This window comes from Sphaeroforma arctica, assembly GCF_001186125.1.
Source record: "Sphaeroforma arctica JP610 unplaced genomic scaffold supercont1.253, whole genome shotgun sequence".
Classification (NCBI taxonomy): Eukaryota; class Ichthyosporea; order Ichthyophonida; genus Sphaeroforma; species Sphaeroforma arctica.
The window spans coordinates 33894-55199 of record NW_014040305.1 but is presented as its reverse complement, the minus strand read 5'-3'; the positions used below and the strand labels follow the sequence as shown (position 1 = coordinate 55199).

Here is a 21306-nt window from a genome sequence, read left to right as displayed (position 1 = left end):
GGGTGAGGGTACGGTGGTTCTTCAACATGCTGGAGAAAAGATCCAAGGTGTTCGTGGAGGGTCCAGATACCGTGGAAGTCGTGGCACTCCTGTAATTGCTGAAGGAGGTCAGGGCCAATGGGCGGCAGTTTCGGGCCTACCAGGATGCTTCGAATCAGTTGTTGGATGCAGGTAAAGTGGCTGGTAGTGAACTTGTGGCTACCGGGGCAGACAGGGCAGAGACAGCCGTCGGTGCGGTAGTCGAGTAATGTGAACATGTACGTATTCGTTACAATCATAGCACAGAGCCGGATTGGTGTAGACTCGAAGCAGCGATTGAAGCTGTCGTGTCTGGCTGTGTCTCGGTTTGAGGTTGGCGGTTTACCCATAACCAGTTGGTAGTTGTATTGGCGCCGGGCCATTGCCGCGATCTCCTTGTTGGACCAACGTTTTGTTGAGTTCTTCCTGATGTCGTCACAGCGTTGGCGGAGGGCTACATGGTCGGGTGTACGCCCGCCCGTGGTTTTGTGTACAGTTTTCAGGTGAGCATAGATACTGTACGGGAAGCGCAGTGATGGTTTATCGTGGGCCCAGGCGGGTTGCGTCAAAGGGGTAAGTGGATTTGTGCTTGCCATTGAGTCGAGTTGTATTCCCAGGCAACCTCCGAGGTAGTCCGCGAATGGTCACGCGGGGAGCAGACCGCAAAAGTGAAGTAAGTTTGTTTGATGTTTGGGAAACCGAGGGTATTTAGTGCCCGTGATGATGGCTGCTGCTTGGATGAGTGCTGAGTTAAAGCGCTCGAATAGGGGTTCCAACGCATCCTTCCATATTGGCGAAGCCCAGGCAATAATGTTCAGCCCATATGTAGCCGTGGGTAAGATGAATGTTTTGAACATCGCCAGTCGGTTGCGGGGGTGTCGCCAGCTGAACCCATGGAAGCCATAAGCGCGGAAAGAGGCGATACCCAGTGACAATGCTGCAACCAGGGATTCCATATGTCTAGCGAGGTTGATTCCTGGTACTCCGTGAGAGAGCCTGCAATGCTCGCGTTGCGTATGTGTATGCAATGGGGTTCAGACACTAGCTAGCCTAAATCGAAAGAGGGGCCGACCGGTAAGTGGTGAGAAGGTAGTGCGTGCACAACAACCCTACTGTACGTACTTCAAACGTTCCAGAAAACATCTCTGAAAACGGTAGAAAAGGCGCCAGATCGATAGCGTGTTTGGTTCACCTTGTACGGTGGTTTTAATGCATGCAATTGTGACGCAAATAGGCATGCTAAAAAGTGGATTTCCTATGCTTATAAGCGTCTTGTAGGGTGATAGAATGTCTTTATACGCTTAATTAAGCTCAGACGACAATTTAGATACATTGTAGAGACCCGCGAGGCACTAATACAGTTTGATAGGTGCGACTTTCAATTCAATGCAATGCAATGGACCGCCATTCGATGTGCCATTGATTGTAAACCAGTGATTCAGTATGATCATCTGTAGTTGTAAAGTAAGTAAGTGCGATGACTGCCTGCAATGCTCGCGTTGCGTATGTGTATGCAATGGGGTTCAGACACTAGCTAGCCTAAATCGAAAGAGGGGCCGACCGGTAAGTGGTGAGAAGGTAGTGCGTGCACAACAACCCACTGTACGTACTTCAAACAGATCGGCGGCGAAACGAGCGAAAATTACTGTTAGTGAGCAGAGTCAAGAATCAAGTGTTCAGGAACCGAACAATGAGCCACTTCAAATCGGGAGAATCTCCCGATTGGTTTCTGTACTCTATATTTTGAAGGTGTTTGGCCGGACAAATAGCACGAAGCGTAATCTACCATCAGCAACAGTACGGGAAAGAAACACCGATATAAAGGAAAGCAACCCTGTTAGTTGGAATTGTATGACGAAAAGCATTGTGAGTGGAGCTGTTGCATTATGCGAAATAATATATCCTGCAAATCCTAATGCACGTCTGAAGGAAGCAGCTAGCGCCATTAGCGGGCCTGTAAACACGGCGAAACGAACCAACGATGCACAGTCTGTTGATGAGAAATCTATCGCAAATCTAGCCAATACTGTATATAAGTGTATAATGCTGCTCCTAAAGGCAGTATACAAAAGCGTATTGCGCGAGCAATGATGGTTGAGGGAATGTCGGTCAAAGCGCGAAAGGATATGAAGGCGGCGGGTTTATTTACTTTAGCTGGGGCGAGAGTGCAACAGTCATATGCTGATATGAAAACTCTCTCTCGAGGCGAAGCAATCGTGAAACCTGTGTTTAGTCGTTCGAGATTTGACGAAGTAGCGCTGAACAATGCGATCTCCTTCGTTCTAGCTGAGGAGATTGTTGGAACTCTCTCGTGGGGTAAGAAAAGAGTTAAATTGTCGGAAGATGAAACTTGCATTCTTCCTTCACTTACTCGTAAACTGCCATCGAATGTAATATATGACCGATACACTGCTACACATCTGATAGAGAAACAGCTATCCCGCGGTAGTTTCTACCGTGTCCTTGCAGCTTTGACAAGTAAAGACGAGAAACTATTAACTGCCGTCGACTACGTAACTGGTACTTTAGTCAACGACGTTATTGTGCAACTACAAGTATTTATCAACGACTTCTGTATCGATATTTCAAAGAAGAAACACCTCACTACACATCTCGAGTTGATGAAAACATTCTTGAAACAACAGTACGATAAGCATGTGGAATTGGAGGACGACTGCAGCACCCATGGGATTAAATTTGCATTAGAACAGCCTACTAATGATAAAAGTGGCTGTGGTCAACAAAAGTGTAATGGATGTGATTTCATCGAATACATGTATTCTCAACTTCAGAGCATTGTACAGTTTGCTACAACAAAACCTTTTTCAGTGCGAGAAGATGCTTCGAGAAACTGCGCATATACATGGGCCACCGTGTACGTGTCAAAAATCAACAAAATGCGATAAATGATATACTGAAGGGGATGGAAGAACGGTGTGTTCGAAATAAAGGAAGCTCGGAATCATTCACCACAATCGACCACTTCGGAAAAAGGGGATTTAACTGGCATGGATGAATGACACAATATTTTGGATACACAGAATGGGTTGAGATCGACATAAATACAGGTATGTGTTTACTCGTATCTGATACGCTCATTAGACAATGACGTATATAATCACTCATACACTTTATTTATTGAAATATTTCTATCTTAAATGAACCACACAGGAGAACCCATCGACATATCGGGCGCAGTGCGTCATATTGTTTATGGCGATCAGATACTGGAGAAAGGGGGTAAACAAGACGGGTATGCTATAGCGGGCTTGGTAGAAACTTACTTGCGGCAGTTGAAGAAGGAAGTCCCGGCTATAGAGACTACGATACTTTCCTCGGATAATGCGGGATGCTACCAATCTAAGGAGCTTCTTCTTTTGTTGCCGCTGTTGAATTTAGTTCTAAATATACAGGTCGTGCGGTACATTCATACCAAAACACAGGACGGTAAAGGGGTACGTAAAGATATAGCGACTATTCTTAGCAATGCTGTATATATAGATTTGATTTAATACTTTGCACGGTCCATACTGATATGTGTTCTTTAACAAATATAGTAAATGCGTGCATATTGTCGTTCCATTATGAATACTTTTGTAGCTGATCGATGCTCACTTCGCAAGGGGAACATCCCATTACATGAACTTCATAAGGGCGTCACAACGAAATCTGATAAAGAAAATAGCTACACCGAAAGGCCTCAGCACTGCACTTGCCTGGAACAATGGTATCCAGAATTCGATTGTGCAACTCGCCAGGATTGACAGGGACCTAGAAGAAATTTACCAGGAGAAAGTCAAGAGGTTGGTTACACAGTGTATGAAGTATTTTGGACGTGTAAACGATATCATTTATACAAATGTAGAGTGTTCGCTATCCGGTAACGACCGATATGATCTGGCGAAAGTACTTGATAGTGGGGCCGTGATAACGTTTAAAGCGTTTACATATTCCAACATAGGTAGTGGGATGGAATTCACGGTGAATTTTGCAACGAACAAAGTAACAGTAGCGCAAGCTGTTTTGCAAGATAACAATTCGCGCAACACCACCATCAACGATATGAACGTTAGTGATACTAAGACTAGCGAGGAGATACAACTGGACGGATCCGATAAGCACGACTCCGAGCATGTAGATGATGATGTACAAGATGACGATGCTCCAGAAGATGAAGCAGATTTTGATATCGATACTACTAACAGAGATGATCGAGATACACTAAGCCGTGATGACGTGCCGATCGATCAAATAGAAGACGATGTTCAAAGAGAGTTGAATGATTACGAAGCGGCAGATGAAGAAAGTGAGGCTTTTGCACCAGAAGGTTATAATCGATACGGTTCAATACAAGATGATGAGAAGTGCATCACTGGCACATGTGTAGTGAAGGCATCTACTATTGCCAGTATTGTTGGCCCACGTTCAAAGAATCGTAAGAAACGCAATGCGAAGGTAGCTGCCGATATATGTGTACGTAGAATATATTTAGTTGCGACAAGTGTCCGTCGCGCTAGTTACCTCATTAACACACACGAAGTCATAATACGTGATGGTTCGTCGGTATTCCTTGAATTTAACCTTTCTGAGGATGTTGTACAAACTATGAGACTGCCAAGAGGATGGGCACCTCGTCGACCACACGGCAAACAATACGGGACAACATTCATTGCTAAATTTGATCCTGATATACGTGCATACTTCGAACGCGGAGAAGCTGACTCAGCTCGCAAAATGCAACCGGGAGTCATGTTAGACCAGCTTCGGCATCCAGGTTGCTGTTCATTGACTGGAGAAAATGAAATACGTGTATTGATCTCAACATTGATGCAAGAAAAGAAAGCAGCTGAGACAAGGCGAAAAGCAGAAGAAAAGCGTCAAGCTGGAGAGGTTAGAAGAGTTTCGACTGCTGTAGCTTGTGGTGAAGGTCCAACTATACAGAGTACAGCAGTACCTACACAAAGAGCACGTATCGTGAAATTCCCAGCAGCATATATTCCATTTATTGTCGATACTGTTACAGCAAACAGAGAGGTGAAATATGACATGGTGTATGATAGTCTGCAACAAAGGTATGAAAGAGATGGTTTGTTCCCGGTCGATTTCCCATCGTTCGATCAGGTCAAGAAGAAAGTGAGCTATCAGAAGACTAAGTTGAAGAGTCAGGATAAACAAGCAATTATGTGAGCAATACACTATAGCGTGAGAATATCACAATTTCTGAATAAACACATGTATACATGCATTCATGCATTCCTGCATGCATACAATACCTCGTGTAATAACGATGATATATGGAGTAAACACTCCATATACATATACAAAGTCAAAAATGTGAAGGATATACCTGGTAAACCCTGCTGGGGATCATATTATCGCCTTTTGGTACTTTTCGACATGGTGTGCTTCACGCAGAGTTATCTTCTGATCTAGAGGTGCTATCAACTTGTGGGTTTTTCGTAGCGTTTTGGAAATGCCTAATGAAAGTATACGAAAAGAAAAATTGGGAATAGGGTCATTGCCGTATTTAGTGTTTTGGATCTGTTTCTTTATATTTTGGTCTATTTATCCCCTTAGTCGGTGGATAGGGTGTTAAAAAAATATCAAAACAATAAAACAAAGGGTGTGGAGTAAGGACTGAGGACTGAGACTCGGAGTTGAGGACATATTTACAAAGTAAATTACATTTACAAAGTAAATTACATTTACAAAAAATCTTGTAAATATTTATTTATTTGTTTGTTTTTAACACCGTATCCACTTTCCATAATAGGTCACTGAGAAAGAAAAATATGTAGTAAATACATACATATGGCACTAAATTTTAAAATACACATGTAAGTACCGAACCGGTATAGATAGTAAAAACCCAAACAACCCAAAGTGATTGTACCAAGATCTTACTGTAAATTAACTTACAATTTTTGGTGTAATACTTATCCTTAGATCACACACATGTAGGCATTATATTTCACATATACACACACCACAGCGCTCATAATATTTGCTTAGATGTCTAGAACACTATCCAAGTGGTGCACAGACGGCTCTAGTTGCACCAAGTGCTAAACGACTATCGTACCCAAAGCTGAAACAAGATTGTGCATGCTATGTGAAGAGAAGTGGCAAGCACCGTGTTGGCCGTGGTGTTGATTAGGGTGTACGAATAAAGCGGTGACACTGAGACCCGGAGAGACTAATCGGTTTGAGGGCCGAAAACTGGGCTGTTGCTTTGCCACGATTCATCGTGAACCGGCATGTTTTGGTTTTACTTGAAATCACAAGCGCCGTCTACAAACAGGATTTTACGACGATCAAGGAGTGTCAGATATAAGTAGAAAAAAATATATACAAATCGATTGCAATAGTAGATCAGTCAAACAGAGGTTGGATTTTTCAGACACCAATACAGGAAGTATACGTGAGGATAATTTGAGCGGAAGCAAGCGCGAGTCATTATCAAGATCATGTAGTATCGTGGAGCACACGAGCACAAATAATTACGAAATAGAATCAGACGAGAGCGAGGAAATCTAGTTTAGTAACATTGGTGATACTGGTTTATTTGGTCTATGCCGACCAATGTTAGTAAAGACCCCTTTTAGTCACATTGTCGGAGGGGTCTTAGGTATTGACGCTAGCTTCATCGCTTATAGTTTCATGTGGGCACATGCTATTGAGATAGTGCTTGAAAACAACTGTACCAACCGCTACTATTAGATATATGGGCGTCGTTTCAACGGTTGCAGTCTTATGGCTTAGGGTTTAATGATAAACGTGCTTCTGATCGTGAGCGGGCGATGGAGACGATTAGAAAGCACATAAAGAATAAGAAGAAGACCCCCGGATACGACGAGGGATGGGATACTTTAATTTGGTGGTGGCAGAGATGATTATATTGCTATGTCAGGATAGAGACATTGACTATATGGTAAGTCCTATGGAGGCGAAACAGCAGCTTTTAACTTTACAAATCCAAAAACATATTGATTATATCCTAGCCTATGATTCCGATTATATAGTATTGGGATGTGATAAAATCATAATGGACACGAAATGGAAAACCGGCATTGCTGACGTATTTGTACGCAAGAGCTATAAAGCTAGTTATGTTCTGGCTGAGATTGAGCGCAGAACAACGTTGTGTAGTAAAGTAGATCGCGAGAGGTTGAATGATTTACAGTTGAAATTTCTCAACTGTATTGTAAAATATGGGTTCAACAATACAATATTAATGTCGGCATCATTGCTGAAGAGCGACTACAGGGACAGAACTGGGTTTACACCAGCAAGATTGCACCACATCTGCCACCGGCCCCAGACCGAACTCATAGCAGTGGACCACGTACGGGCATTCTTAGTCCTCCGCAAACAGTATCTTATTGCCTGCTTGTACCCGTTCTTGGTATCACAAAGTGGCGAATGGTACATGCGCCAAACCTCAAAGGGACCATTTGGACGATAACGCATGGGCGTTCTCGCGTACGACTCCTTCGTGAGTTTTCCAATGTGGGATTCTAATTCCGCCCGAAGAACTTGCGATGAGTGCCGTTTGCCACCTCCACCACATGAGTAAGTGAAGCTTGTACCGACACCACCTTCGCTGGGTCACCCCACCGCGCTGACAGGTCATGCAACTCGCCCAGCAACCGATAGCACACCTGCGAACCGACCGGCAACAAATGCACGACTCCACGCCTGATGTTGGCGCGACTCTGCTGCTCCAGCTGAGCACGACTGTCCCGCACTGCTGCAACAGCATCGAGGACCATCGCCTCCGTCCCATTCTCCGACTCGAGCAGGGATAACACCTTGTCCTGCAACTCTAGTCGCTTCTGATCGTTGAAATCTCTGCCAGTCATGTGGAAATAGGGCGAGAAACCGGTGACAGAATTGCGCGTAGCGTTGTAAATCCGCACCATCTCATAAACCAGGTGCAACCACGAATGCGGAGAGTTATCCGCAGCCTCTATCTCCCTGCGCAACCAGTTCTTCATCGTCCTGATGAGGGTCTCTGGTCGCCCATTGCTCTGATGTCGATTCACCGTGATCCAGTGCGATTCAATATTGCGACGCTCACAGAACGTCGTCACATCCCCATTCTGGAACTTCTTGTCCACATCCATCACAAGCCGCGCCGATGAACCCCACGCTCAGACTTGCTCTTCCATGAAATGGACCACCGACGGGCCGTCCACGTTAGGACCAAACACCCTCGCGATCATCATGCGAGTCTGCATGTCCACCGCCAGTAGCACCTTAGACTGCCCGTTGACCAGGTCAAAGTCCATGAAATCCATGCTGATCTCTCGCATGGCTTCTTCCTGCCGTGGTGGCTGCTGTTGCAAGCCCTTCTCCTTGCCCAGGTCATCCGACAACGCCTGACAGGCATCACAACTTTGCCGCACATGAGTACACATCTCCATCACGCTACTCCAATCCCACAATATGCGCACTAGCTGATCCAGCCGCTTGGCACTCGCATGCGCAAACAGCTCGTGAGTGTAACGTATAATCCGATCCACGATTGTACCCCCCACCTCAACCCCGAAGACCGAACGCTTCATCGACTGAAGCCGATCTCGTTTCAAGTCTTCTAAGGGCTTATCCACTAGATCCTTCTCCATCTTAGTGTCGACCTCGACACTAGGAGGTCCTTGAACCTCAGGTTCATCCAGATCCATGCCGTCCTGAGCAGGCAACGTGTCAACACTCTTAGCCGAATTCCTCTGTCTCCGAGTTAGCTTCGGGGACTTCGCACTCTGACTGCGCGTGTACATAGTTCCTAACGACCCCCAAGCCTGAAACTTGTCATCGTCTCCCAGCTGGGCTTCCGCTTTCCGTACTGACTGGTACAACACCTCGCTGGGATCCTGCCAGGACTATATGGAAGACGCACCTACCGCAGAGATAGGTGTGGTCTCTACCCTGCTTCCTCTGCAGGGAGCCCACATCTAACCTTCTTACCACTCGGATGAGTCACAACACCCACTGTGTCCTCCTGTTGTAAGTTTCGGTCTCTTAAGGCGATATTAACGCATTACAGTAAATAAACGCTTAGGTTATCAAAATTTAAGAGTAAATAAACGAAATGAGTCTTTTAGTAACGTTAGGTATGCCTCGTGAAAAGAGCAATACTCTGAGGGATTGTGAGGCTGAGACATTGCCTATATATAACTAAAAACCCCTAAAACACCTGTGGCCATGGTATCACACTGAGAAGTTTTATCATCTGCTAAAAGAAGGTGGGTGGTTTGAGTTCGCCTTTCAATGTCTTTCATTAATGTAAAGTGGTCGGATATATATGAAATTTCTGAACCAGGATCAATCAATGCAAGGACTTTATTTCCGTTGAAATATACAGGGATTATTACACGTTCATCTAAAGAGTTGTTGTACTTTCTTTGTTGCGATTGTATCTGGTAGTACTTTCACTCCAGCTTAATGTCGGGCTTCTTGTCGCAAGACTTGCCAGTGATAGCCATTGGTATTCTCACACTTGTCACACTTCGTAAGGAAGTGTGTACAGTTGGGTGCATGTTTTCTGTTCCAATAACCGTTAGGGGTCAATTGGTACATGTCATACCCACACTGTGCGTCGGCACATTTCTTAATATCCTTATATGGAGGTTCCTTGTCCTTCGGTTCCGCGTGTACCCATTTATTGGGTCGCGTCGACTGAGTAGAGTCACGAGCACGTGTCTGGTTAGGACGAGTCAGGTGAGGCTTATCATCTGACGTCTGGCGTGAGAGGTATCCTTGATCAGGGAGCTCGCGCGGTTTCTTATTTACCGTCTTTCCCTTCGAGGTTACTCGGTGTGCGGGGTAAAGGGTGGATACAGTAACATAAAACTGTTCCCACGTAAGTCGGGATAAATAAAACTTTGTTTCATGTCCCTTGTCTCGAGCCTCAGTTGCGTACTTACGTCGCAACTCGGTGTACAAACTTTCACGGTCGTTGTTCCCTATGTTCTTACAGTAAACATGCATAACCAGGAACTCGTACCATCGCTGAGCCTTGTCCTTTGTTATATCTGTACTTTTGAGGTCAGCATCAAGTTTCAGAATGTAGCTCTGAATAGGAATATTCTCCACTGGTTCAGTTAAAATTGAACTCAGTCATGGACTGCGCATGTCCTTGCTTAATAAGGATGTGACTAACCAACACACAGCTGGCCAGTCACGACCGGCGTCTAGCTCGTGTTGGTGGCGCTGCAGGATCAAGTAACTTGTTCCTGCAGGGTCGAATGACTGCATTAATGCAGAGATCCACTGCTGGGGAGCGTTATCGTTTGTCTCCAGCATGACCGTAAACGCATTTAGCTTATGGGTTAACGTGGCGAGGTCATGATTATTTATGAACTCGACTTGCTTACTGTTGGCATCCCAGTTCGACTTAAGTCGACTGATCTGTCGCTTGTATTTCTGGTTATCCTGGAGGTCTTGTCCACGTCGGGCCTGAAGTAGTTGATCGATGCGCTTCTGCTTGATCGCTATTATACTAGCATAATACGATACGTCTGCGTCGCGATGCTCTTTATGAGCGATTTCCATCTGACGTGTGTACTCGTCGACCGATTTATTAAGTTCAATCACCTCATCAGAGTTGAAATCCTCTTCGGGTTGGTGTAAAGCGGTGCGGTCGAAGCGATTAAATTCGACTTCGTTAACACGTTTACGAGGGTTTTTATTACCCCGTGTAAAGTCCATGGTCGAGGCTTTTCGGTGCTCGGTTCCCGGGATAGGTGTTGGCCTTATAATTTCGGGTGGTATCGCCGTATGGACGACATATCCAGTTTTCACTGGTTCCCGACGGCGAGGTTTTCCCCAATTTGGTAGAGGTGGCGGAGTGTTTCTACCTGCATCTGGGTCTATAATACCCTCAAGGACAGGCGACTCATGGCCGGGCGAAAGTACAGGCGAATAATGGTCCTGGACTTCCGGTGGTAGTTCCTCGTAAGGTATAGATAGCTGAGCACATCTGGGTATACTGTCACAGGTTTGGTGCTCAGGCCCTTACGCTTTTCGGGCGTTATCGACGTTCTGTCAACTTCTGTAGGGCTTCAGTAGTGCCCGGAGAAACATGCTCGCGTAAGTGCTGTGCGTGCTTTCCTTTCAACAGTCATGCCTTTCATAAGGGCGGCTAACTGATTCTTAAGATCAGTGTTTTCAGTCGTTAACTTCCGTATGCGCGTTGGCTCAGTGGTCTCGGACGTAGATTCGGGTTTGCCACTTGAGCTTGCCTCCTCGTCTGGTTCCGGTGTAGGTACCTTCTGAGATTCGTCTTTATCCCATACAATTGGGGACTTTTCTTTCAGAGTTTCATCAGAAGAATTGGTTGGGGCGTCTTGAGACGTGTCCCTTGTCTCACTTATTGGCTTCGAAAATGCGAGCTCCGAAGTTGAGGCAATCGTTGGCCCTCGGGCCCTCTTTGCAAGAATAGTTTCCTTAATCGGAGTGACTACATCCTTCTCCGGAGCATTGTCTGGACTATTATTGCCAGAGACAAGTGCTTCGGCTACGGTGCGGTTAAACGCATCGGCAGCGGCAGCAGTAGCTGCTGCGGCACTAGCAGCTTCTTTCTTCATCCTTTTACGTTCTGCCTTACGTTTCTTTGAAGGTGTATTTTCTTCTTAGTCATAATACTTAACTTATGACTGCAGTAATGACTGCGCTTAAAAATATCCGTGGTAGTCATCTACCTTTACGTTTAAGTAGTCTAAGTAATTAATACCTCTGCTAACTTTAAAATATGTAAATTTCGGTCTATTAAGGCGATATTAACGCCTTAAAGTAAATAGACGCTAAGCCTAAGTATATCAAGACTTAAAAGTAAATAAACGAAATGAGTCTTTTAGTAAAGTTAGGTATACCTCGTGAAAAGAGCAATACTCTGAGGGATTGTGAGGCTGAGACATTGCCTATATAATCCTCTCAGTACTATTTTCGCCGAAGGGATTTTATTTAGTGTTTCGTTGTCGCTCTATTAGAAACTATGGATGTTTCGTTGGGGCGAATCCGAGAGACTCATAAAATCCTATCTTAAGAAGAAAAAAGAAAAGAAAAAAGAAAAATACTCACGATGTCCATAGTTATTGCATTAACCAATAACTTGCCACTTATCTAGAATTACCGACTTAGCCTTCATCAGACTGGCACATCTGGTTGGCTGAACGGAGGATAAACTAAGCAACGATTATAGTCCTTAGAAACCTATGTTCGGTTGAGCCATCTCGCTATTGAAGTATTCAGATATAAATAGATTTGGAAGGTAAATATAGTTCTATTAATAGAACTAGTCCAAATCTTATATTTGGTATTTTACTGGGGCCTTTTAATGCCTTGTCCAAATATCTGATACGTAAAATGGAAACGGTGTTTAATTCTAAAATAAAAACCGTTAAAAACCATTTAAGAAAACTAAGTTTACGTCTTTTAAGAGTACGTTTATATTACAAGATTCTAATGTGGAGGCCCGGCTTTTACACTGTACCATACAGGAGACAAGCTCATCCTCACGTTTTACTGCCGCCGCAACTATATATATATATATATATATATATATTGGGACTACAGTCGAAGACGCATTCCTATCACGTTAAATACGTTTTACGTCGTCAGCCCGAGAGTAATTTGGGACTTGTTCTCAAATTAATACAAGTATAGGTGGGTCAGCCCGAGAGAACGTAAGAGTAATTTGAGACTTATACTCAGATTGTTTTATTTATAGGATACGGGCCACCGCCTAGCCGAGAGCCGAGGTCCGAGACTGAGTGTAGTAACAGAGAATATGATATATTTATTTCTAGAAAATATTTTTAAGTGCTAAAGTGTTCTGCATATGGTTTCTCATACTGATCATATGAGATTTAACCCTAGCCAACCCAAGTGGTTGAACACTAGTACAAACACCATCAGTATATAACTGAGGGTGAGATCATAAATAGATTCATTCGAATGCACCATACTTTAGATACAATAGCACTTTACTATTAGTCCCCCATATCCCACGCTAACAACTTATCAGGTCCAAAATATATATATTTATATATATATTTACATGTATGTATGTTTGTATGTATGTACGTGTGTATGTATGTATGTGTATATGTGTTTATGTACTCTATCTCTATGTCGAATTGTAAGTTTATTCATATCGATGTGCAAGTACAGTCATTTTTAGGACAAAGGAACTGGGAAGAGTTCAGAGAGCATCGCAGACACTATTTTGTTTTTACGCTGTCCAACATCGCCTCGACTATGTTTTGAATAAAATAATACTGTTCAAAAATATAATCATGTCCCAAACCTGGCCTTCCATATGTCTATTTTTTCAATAAATCATATCTTTTACAATTATGTCAAGCATCTGTGCCGCGCAACAGATCAAATAGTCCGACCGGATCTTGTTCGCCCACTTCCTCCACAAAGATGGTCGTGATGTAGTTCAGCGACTGATCGCTCAGAATGGAAGCCATGCGCTTCCGAACGACCTCTCTATTGGATGTAAAATAGTAGATTGTATGCATTGATTATTACCACGCGCCATACAACTGGGTCAAAGACGTTCGACTTGCTCTTTATGAAAAGTTGACACTGTTTAAATACACGAACCAGCTTGGTTCACAAAAACCGATCACATTGATTGTAAAGAATTTTCATGACTAGTTGCACAACATCTGGATGAATGTTGAACACAATCTAAACGTCTACGTATATTGCAAGAATGCGTACAGACATAAGATCTGAGTTCAGATACAACAATGTATGTATATCCTTGATATATACCTACAACAAATCATTTATTTGAAATAGATACTTGAATGCATATATGCATCAATTCACATGAGCTAAAAAGCGTTCAAATGGTTCACATACTTGCATGCACAAATATACTCCTATCTATATCAAATCTCGATTGCAACTAGTACATAGCTTATAAATAACATTAAGATGCAGAGTTGCAAAAATATTATACCTGTCAGCCACGGGATAGGAGAAGCGCTTTTGACCGAAATTGACGCACAGACGTTCTCCACTCACGTACGGAAAAGATATTGAGGCTACGTCCTTGACCGGTGGAAATGGTGAGCCTGAAACGAGACCAGATGTGTTATGTCGTTCTAAGAAAATACTTTATTTTCGATAGATAAATTAGTATGCATCAATGTGTCCACCGCTTTCGGGATCAAAACACACTAATTCTTGTCAGTGTTCACGTCTATAGTCAATGGTATCTTATGACTGCTTTTTTCTCTCTCGACACAACTGACTAGCGGTTGGCTTGGCTTAGTATGCGATATGTTATATGCAGTCATCCTGACTTTGAAAAAACAAGAAGACATCCCGTATAAGCATCGACAATGATATTAATTGGCATCCAGAATGGCTAATTGTATATCAGCAAGTCCACAATTGGTTTTAAGCCACTACTTCTATCCCCAGCAACGTACTCCATACATTGTACACGCATAACGATAAGCCTAATTACATATGCATTGGCCCATAGCAAGCACGATCCATCATAAACTACACACGCACGATAGCAATCTTTAGCCGTTAAGCGGACGTATTAGCACCTACCTACGAAAACACCGTCCAGTGTGAAGAACATAGAACGATCTTCTCTGGAAACGCCACATCCTATCGCCATAGCGGGCGTGTATCTATATAATGTAGAGCAGCCGACAGGTGAGTTGAGAGCGAGTAAAAGTCACCACTGATGCCTATCGAAGCGGGATTATAATTCGAAATGAATCACTTTGAGAAACAAAGAACAGTGTTCTCCGGAAGGCAGGCGATAGAATCATCATTAGGGTCAGCACTTCTTTGAGTGTTGTAAACTTGTGTCTTGCGTTCTAGTCTCCACAACAATCACTGCTTAAAGTATCAAGAGAAAAAAAACAAACGCACCCAATTTTTGGCAAGATGATGAAATAGCTGCTACATCATAGGACTTTTACATATCAGCCAAGCGAACTTGGACGGAGCGGATGCGATGCAGCGGACTGTGAAAGAGCACACGGGAGAACGTACACAATATCCGAACAAATACTTACATGGGGCATACTGACAATTTACAAGGCAACGGGAACAAATAGACTAAAGGACACGGCGTGCATGGCGAATATGCACACGCACCACACTTGCTTGCAGATGGTATAGACACCCAAAATTAAACTAGCCACTCGAAAAACACACAGACCAGTGAAATTTGGACAATTGACATACACAGCAAACTTGCCTTTGCAATACTAAACAACCTGATATACGCAAATGAAGTTTCATTTTCTACATCCAAGAGGCAAAAGAGAAGCACACCACCCTTGCGGTATGTGCACATAATGCAAAGACAATAGTACGAAACTCTGTATGTCTTGTAGAGTGTAAAATGACACGCTGCACATGCTTACAAGATATTCAGTATCGTACACTAGAAATATATAAGTCACGAATGCACAAGCGACTCACAAATAGGTATTCAAAACACCATACTTGCAAGGGGCATACGCCAGATCAGGGAATATGTGTGACCGGATGACCTGTTGGTGGGCTCCCTGGATTACGTACGACTGCTTTACAAACATCAGCTGCCCTGCCCCCAGAAACTTCACTAGATAGGTGTACCCGTCTGAGGCGTGCAGTCCTACGGCGAGCGGGCTGTGAAGTGAAGTTGTGAAATGAGAGAAGATGTGGATACAGACAGACTACAATTTTGTATTGATATGGGCAATACAGAATTTGGCTATACAAAGGTATGACACATAAACAGGGGGCGGTGGTGAGAGTGCGTGGTGATTGACATGTATAGTACAGTGTGTAGTGATGAAAAACTGCAAAGCGATGAAAGGCTGCGAAGTCTCATATACCAATTTGGGAGATCAATTGCAATGAAGTACACTTGGTACTGAGAGACATAATTGATATAGACTTTATGTGTGAAAAGTAGTGAGCGGGTACCTATTTTAAATGCACTGTATGATTGAATAAAATATCAATTTGGTTCTGATTTTTCTATGGTTATAGCACAGTCGTTGTATACGTTTCGTCCGGAATGTTGAACTGCGACAAAGCATTATCAGATCAGAATGCACACCGTTGCACTCCTTAATAATCCCAGCAAGATAGTGGACCTTTGCAGACTAGCACATTTTAGACAAAAATTTAATATGGAAGTCTCTTGTAGATAAAAGTATACTTTTAGGGAGTACATAAATAAATTCAAATAGTCATATATCAGGTTGCAGTTAGGGTGCATCTTTAAATTTACGTCTCAAACAGAAGAACCGCCCCCCCCGCCCAGGGCAGTTCACATATCTCATAATTCGAAAGAAGATCTTAAATACCTAGGTCTCTCTGCAGCCACCGTGGCCTCGAAGTAGAACAGGGGTTGTACTGGTGCAACTCGTTTCTGCTCTTCTCGCAGAGATGTCAGTCGTTTACTGTGATAAAACAGTCATGGTATAAATGAAATTGAAGAGAAATATTTCGATGAATAATTAGAATCTGGATATATAATACCTATATGTTTTTGTATGTTTGAGTGGGCACCTCCGATCTATTTTCTTGTGTCAAGAAGTTCTACTTCTTGAAACTCGATTATAATCAGATATATGTGGATAAACACGTTAATTTGCAGGATATATACCGTACATGCACCTGAACGCACTTTGATAGATTCAGTATGGATAAGGATGTAAGGCCAGATAAACAAATGCAAGATCTACCTTCATCAAAAATCCCAAAACGTAGATGTATCACGACTAGCTACTAGACAATAGAAAGTCGCATCCCTAGGGGTGACGTGTGATACGCTAATATAATCTCTTCACAAATCGGGTAGTTCAATATTTTCTCAGCAGAAAGCGCTGCAGAAACCAAAGCCCTTCTTACCGATAACCAACTTGCACTATTTCTTGTTCGTATACACTTGCAGGAGTGATGCTGACATACTTTGGAGGCACTGTAGCAGAATCCTTGGCCATTTCTACGGCACGCTGCCGAGTCTGAGTGAATGACAGTAGGTCGCAAATAGAAAGATTTAAATTTGAATAAACGAATTGAAATGAGAACTCCCCCCCCCCAAAAAGGAGTAATATTTGGAATATAATCGGATAAACGACTCATCGAGAGGCAATCAGCAAATAGGCAAATATATGTAATATAGTACAGAACATGTATAATATGTGAATAATCTCGCGCGGCTAATGCTTTTCGAAAGGTTTGAGTGTCATTATATCAGAGCAAAGCTGAAAAGTTCACTATGACATAATCCATGTATAAAGATTGGTCAAATATATGTAGTGGCTACCGAATACATTGTACAGGCCATCATATACACAATTCAAACGGGATTTAAAAATTTCAAGTGAGCACATATTATATGACGATACGCACTACATACAAACCTTGTTATTACGTACGCACGAACACGCATATACACACACGAGAAGTATAACCACACCTGCGTATATTTTCAAACACACACATGTCCACCGTGCTAAAATGTACGCACCAATTAAGATGTATGCATAAGTATGGACTTTACAATACGTAAGTACCAAAGCATTGAACACGCTATATTGCTTCATGGAAGAAGCAAAGGCAACATGTGAAGGTATTTTCATGTAATCCACGTTTAGGCATATACACTCGTCCGTTGGTTACTATATACGGAACTATGAATCCGAAGAAAAGAAAAAATCTTCTACGGGAATTTATAGCTACTCATACCTGTATCTGCGAGACGCTCTTGTAGCCAGGTGGCAGCTTGTATCTGAATGGCGCAGTACCGAAATTCGCCACACATTGTTGACCTGTTGCTAAGGAGATTGCTGGATACCATCTCATCTCAGTGTTGACACTCCTGAATGCGACACCCTAGTGCGATGCAAACACAGTTCAGCTCTTCAATTTATACCGGTTGAGAGATATGCGGATTTTCAGGTATATGATTAGCAAGTACAAGAATAGTGTTGCCATTGCGGGAGCTCAGCATTGACAACCCCGTTATTTGAAATTTTGGTCTTGGAATATAGACCTTTACATAAAAATAATTTCGTGCGGAGGGACGATGTAGCCCAGACCGGATGGACATATATGGTATATAGATTACTATTGATTGCTGGTACAATCTTCAACTGCAAGTGAACAACGAGAACCACACAGTATCACAGTAATCAAGATTTATAATATGAGAATAATTGACGCCGGAATAAAAGACGGTATGTTATACGAACAAATTCATTGTCTATGAATTTCAAGTTGAGGCAATGCAATTGGGCGCTAGATACGAGGTTGTGCGTGCAAAGTCCCAGAGGAACTGTCGGTGTACGATTTTCGAATGCCGTAAGGGGTTGTAGCACATAGAAGGGTACAGCGTAGCAAATCTGATATAAATATAGCACATCGTATTAAAAATGAGGGCATATGAAAGTGTTTGATGCGAAGGTGACATATTTAAGCCAGATAGAATCGTTCAGTGTTGCTTGTGAGAGGCTGAATGGTTGCTTGAAATTTTCACTTTCCAATATATTAGACCTAGTTAACACCTGGTCCTTACGCATATTGCAGATAGTTTGAGACCTTGGAGATTCTTTTGTTGTGAAAGAAATAGGAAGGTAGATAAATTTCTTCGAGTGTGGCTGAGTGACAAACCACCTGTCCACAAGCATAATTAATATGGGCACAACCCAACATGTGACCGAACTTAGATGCGCATCCTGTGCATATAGGTATAGTCGACTACACGTACAACACTAGGGATATAACAAACTTATTATACATACACGCCGTGTGCATGGACCGTACATGCACAGAACCGTGTTTAATCGTCTATACATCAAGCATTCACAACACCTTTGTGGTACAGGATAGTTACGATAAGCTGCAATGTGAAAATTATACCGCAGCAAAGTCCACATACGAAGTACGATTGAAAAATTATCTACTCTCACGTACACCTGGGGTGGCATATACACATAAAAAAACAATCGTGTTCTTTTAGATATTTGCACAATAACAGTATGTACACACAAACACGACATCACACTATAACAATCAAACGAACACTTCCCGCGTTACGCGTGCGTTCCACGTGCGTACCATGTCTTCTCCATTGAGCAGATATGAAATGGTGGCCTCTTCGATGTCCATTAGCACAGTCACCACATCACCTTCTCGCCATTCCAACCCATATGGCTCCTGACAATATCCACGTGATACACAAATAGATTAGTCCACTATCGCTCATACGCGTGTATGCAAATGTACAATGCACCAATAAAACAAATGTGTATGATTGTACCAACAGGATGGTGTTAAAAAACAAAGACCACACACATTTCAGAGGCATGTTTCGAAGAATATGTATAACCACGGACTGGAATATCGTGGACGTTTTAGTTGCGCTCACTAGCATTCTGTTGCCAATTAGTGTCTGAAAACTGCCAACCGAGTCGTGCAAATTTCACTTATTTAAAAAAATATTACATGGAAGCGATCTACATTGATAGAAGTTGCAATGAACGAGACGGTTAGAAATGCGACACCGGTGAAGCATGATACCCGCATGTAGATGAATGAAGCTGGCATATAGTTGTGATGAAGATCTGTACACCGATAGCCTACTAAGACGAACAGATGTAACATGTATTCCACATAGACTAATTTCTGAAACCTAAATAACATGACACAAAATCCTTAGATCTCAGAACCAGCTGGAAATCATAATGGTACAGAGTTGCCATTGATAATTTTCTAAGGAAGACAGAACCCCAAATGCACGACATGGAATTATACTCGGCACCGGCGTATTCTCTTGACAGGAACATATGCTTGACAACGACATTTAACACATTAAACAAGGCGACATACATACAAACCTCATGATTGCCATATTGATGAAATTTAATGGGATATACACAAATACACTGTAATCCTAATTTGACATAACGCTTCGTATTCGTAGGGGTATACTTATACATCACAAACTTGACAGCGATATACAGCTTAGTAAACAATGAAATATACATGTACGCCACATTCTTCACAGCGAAATATAAATTAGTATACCATTAAAGTATTTATGGCTTCTGACATGCACAAAAAATATCCACAAGCCACTGAAACCGAACCAACCGTGGCGAAGACATCCATTAAATAGTTATAAACTCTACACGATATCACAGGGACATAACTGCTACAATCACAGAGTGCAGTTTATCCGTTGATATACCTGGTAGTACACATATCCACTAATTCCAACTTACGCATCCACCTCGCTAAGATCATCGGGAATATACCAAAAAAGAACTATAAAGCATCGAGAACGACATACATGTGGTTGCGGCACATCTTTCAAGTTACCATGCCACGCACGCTGCCTAGAACCATCGAATGCATATGAGTGTCTGGTGTCACCCACACCCACTGAACACAATAGGAAGCGCCAAGGAAGACAGCGGGAAAGCAGGCAGGAACGATAGAACGGATTGAAGTGGAGTGGATTGGATGAGAAAGGCCAGGATAGACTTGGGCCCTAGTTTACGTGAGAGCCAGGCGGTGAGATTGGCACGACCCCAACCAGTGTTCGCAGTCGAAAAGTAGAAGTATCCGAAGTCACGATGTAGGAAGGGCGTGAAAGCTCGTCACACATTTAAAATTACACACGTGAAGGATAAACGCTTATTGTGATTGGCACACAAGCATCAAAATGCATATATACCGATCAAAGCCAAAGATGAAGTTAAAATCTCAAACAAGGGCGCATGTACGTATGCAAGTCGCACACAACAATATCATACCTCCTTTATCAGCCTCAAATTCACATACATCCGCAGCCCAACCAATCTGTAGAATGCCGTTAGTTTTCAAAAGCACCTCGTAGCCCCACATACCCACACTATGCGTGGGAGCGTGCCCTTCTGGGCCTTCGTCGTTACTCACATCGCGTCTAAGATGAAGACAAAGAACATACAGAAAGAAAAGACTCAATTGTATATTTCTAGACACAATGAGTGAATATGTTAACTACCTGTGAATACACGGCTCAGAATGCGCTTAACCACATCGGAATTAATTCACAAGCCATGGTTGGATACCGGAAGGTGAACGTCTGGGCGTTCGTAAATCATGAGATGTGTGGACGAATTCATTAGTACGGAGGCTTGACATTTATGTAGTAAATATATATATATATATATATAAATTCACATTTATATTTATATTCATATAACCAAATATATATAAATATAAATATATATATCTACATATATATAAATGGATTTG

At 42.7% G+C, this 21306-nt stretch overlaps 4 protein-coding genes across 4 annotated transcripts; 2 read left to right on the top strand and 2 right to left on the bottom strand.

Annotated features, from left to right (window-relative positions):
* Positions 1-2120: 2120 nt before the first annotated feature.
* Positions 2121-2924, top strand: SARC_04481 (hypothetical protein; the record flags this gene model as incomplete). Its single annotated transcript, XM_014301692.1, has 1 exon — positions 2121-2924. The coding sequence occupies one exon, from the start codon at positions 2121-2123 to the stop codon at positions 2922-2924; it is 804 nt and encodes a 267-aa protein (XP_014157167.1).
* Positions 2925-3176: 252 nt separating this feature from the next.
* Positions 3177-5205, top strand: SARC_04480 (hypothetical protein; the record flags this gene model as incomplete). Its single annotated transcript, XM_014301691.1, has 2 exons — positions 3177-3473; positions 3619-5205. 2 exons carry the CDS (start codon positions 3177-3179, stop codon positions 5203-5205), a joined length of 1884 nt encoding a protein of 627 aa, XP_014157166.1.
* Positions 5206-9459: 4254 nt separating this feature from the next.
* On the bottom strand, positions 9460-10728 carry SARC_04479 (hypothetical protein; the record flags this gene model as incomplete). The annotated part of the gene is made up of 2 exons (XM_014301690.1): positions 9460-10057; positions 10181-10728. The coding sequence occupies 2 exons, from the start codon at positions 10726-10728 to the stop codon at positions 9460-9462; spliced, it is 1146 nt and encodes a 381-aa protein (XP_014157165.1).
* A 2532-nt stretch (positions 10729-13260) lies between these two features.
* SARC_04478 (hypothetical protein) lies at positions 13261-14853 on the bottom strand. The gene is made up of 3 exons (XM_014301689.1): positions 14602-14853; positions 13997-14111; positions 13261-13515 (listed from the first exon to the last, which is right to left on the bottom strand). The coding sequence occupies exons 1-3, from the start codon at positions 14669-14671 to the stop codon at positions 13380-13382; spliced, it is 321 nt and encodes a 106-aa protein (XP_014157164.1). The 5' UTR covers positions 14672-14853; the 3' UTR covers positions 13261-13379.
* Between the last annotated feature and the right edge of the window lie 6453 nt (positions 14854-21306).

Excerpts from the sequence above, each read along its gene's own strand:
- SARC_04478 (XM_014301689.1), bottom strand. The coding sequence starts at position 14,671 with ATGGCGATAGGATGTGGCGTTTCCAGAGAAGATCGTTCTATGTTCTTC. Across the intron at positions 14,112-14,601 it reads ACTGGACGGTGTTTTCGTAG|GCTCACCATTTCCACCGGTC; the intron begins GTAGGTGCTAAT and ends GTCTCGTTTCAG. Across the intron at positions 13,516-13,996 it reads TCCTATCCCGTGGCTGACAG|AGAGGTCGTTCGGAAGCGCA; the intron begins GTATAATATTTT and ends TACATCCAATAG.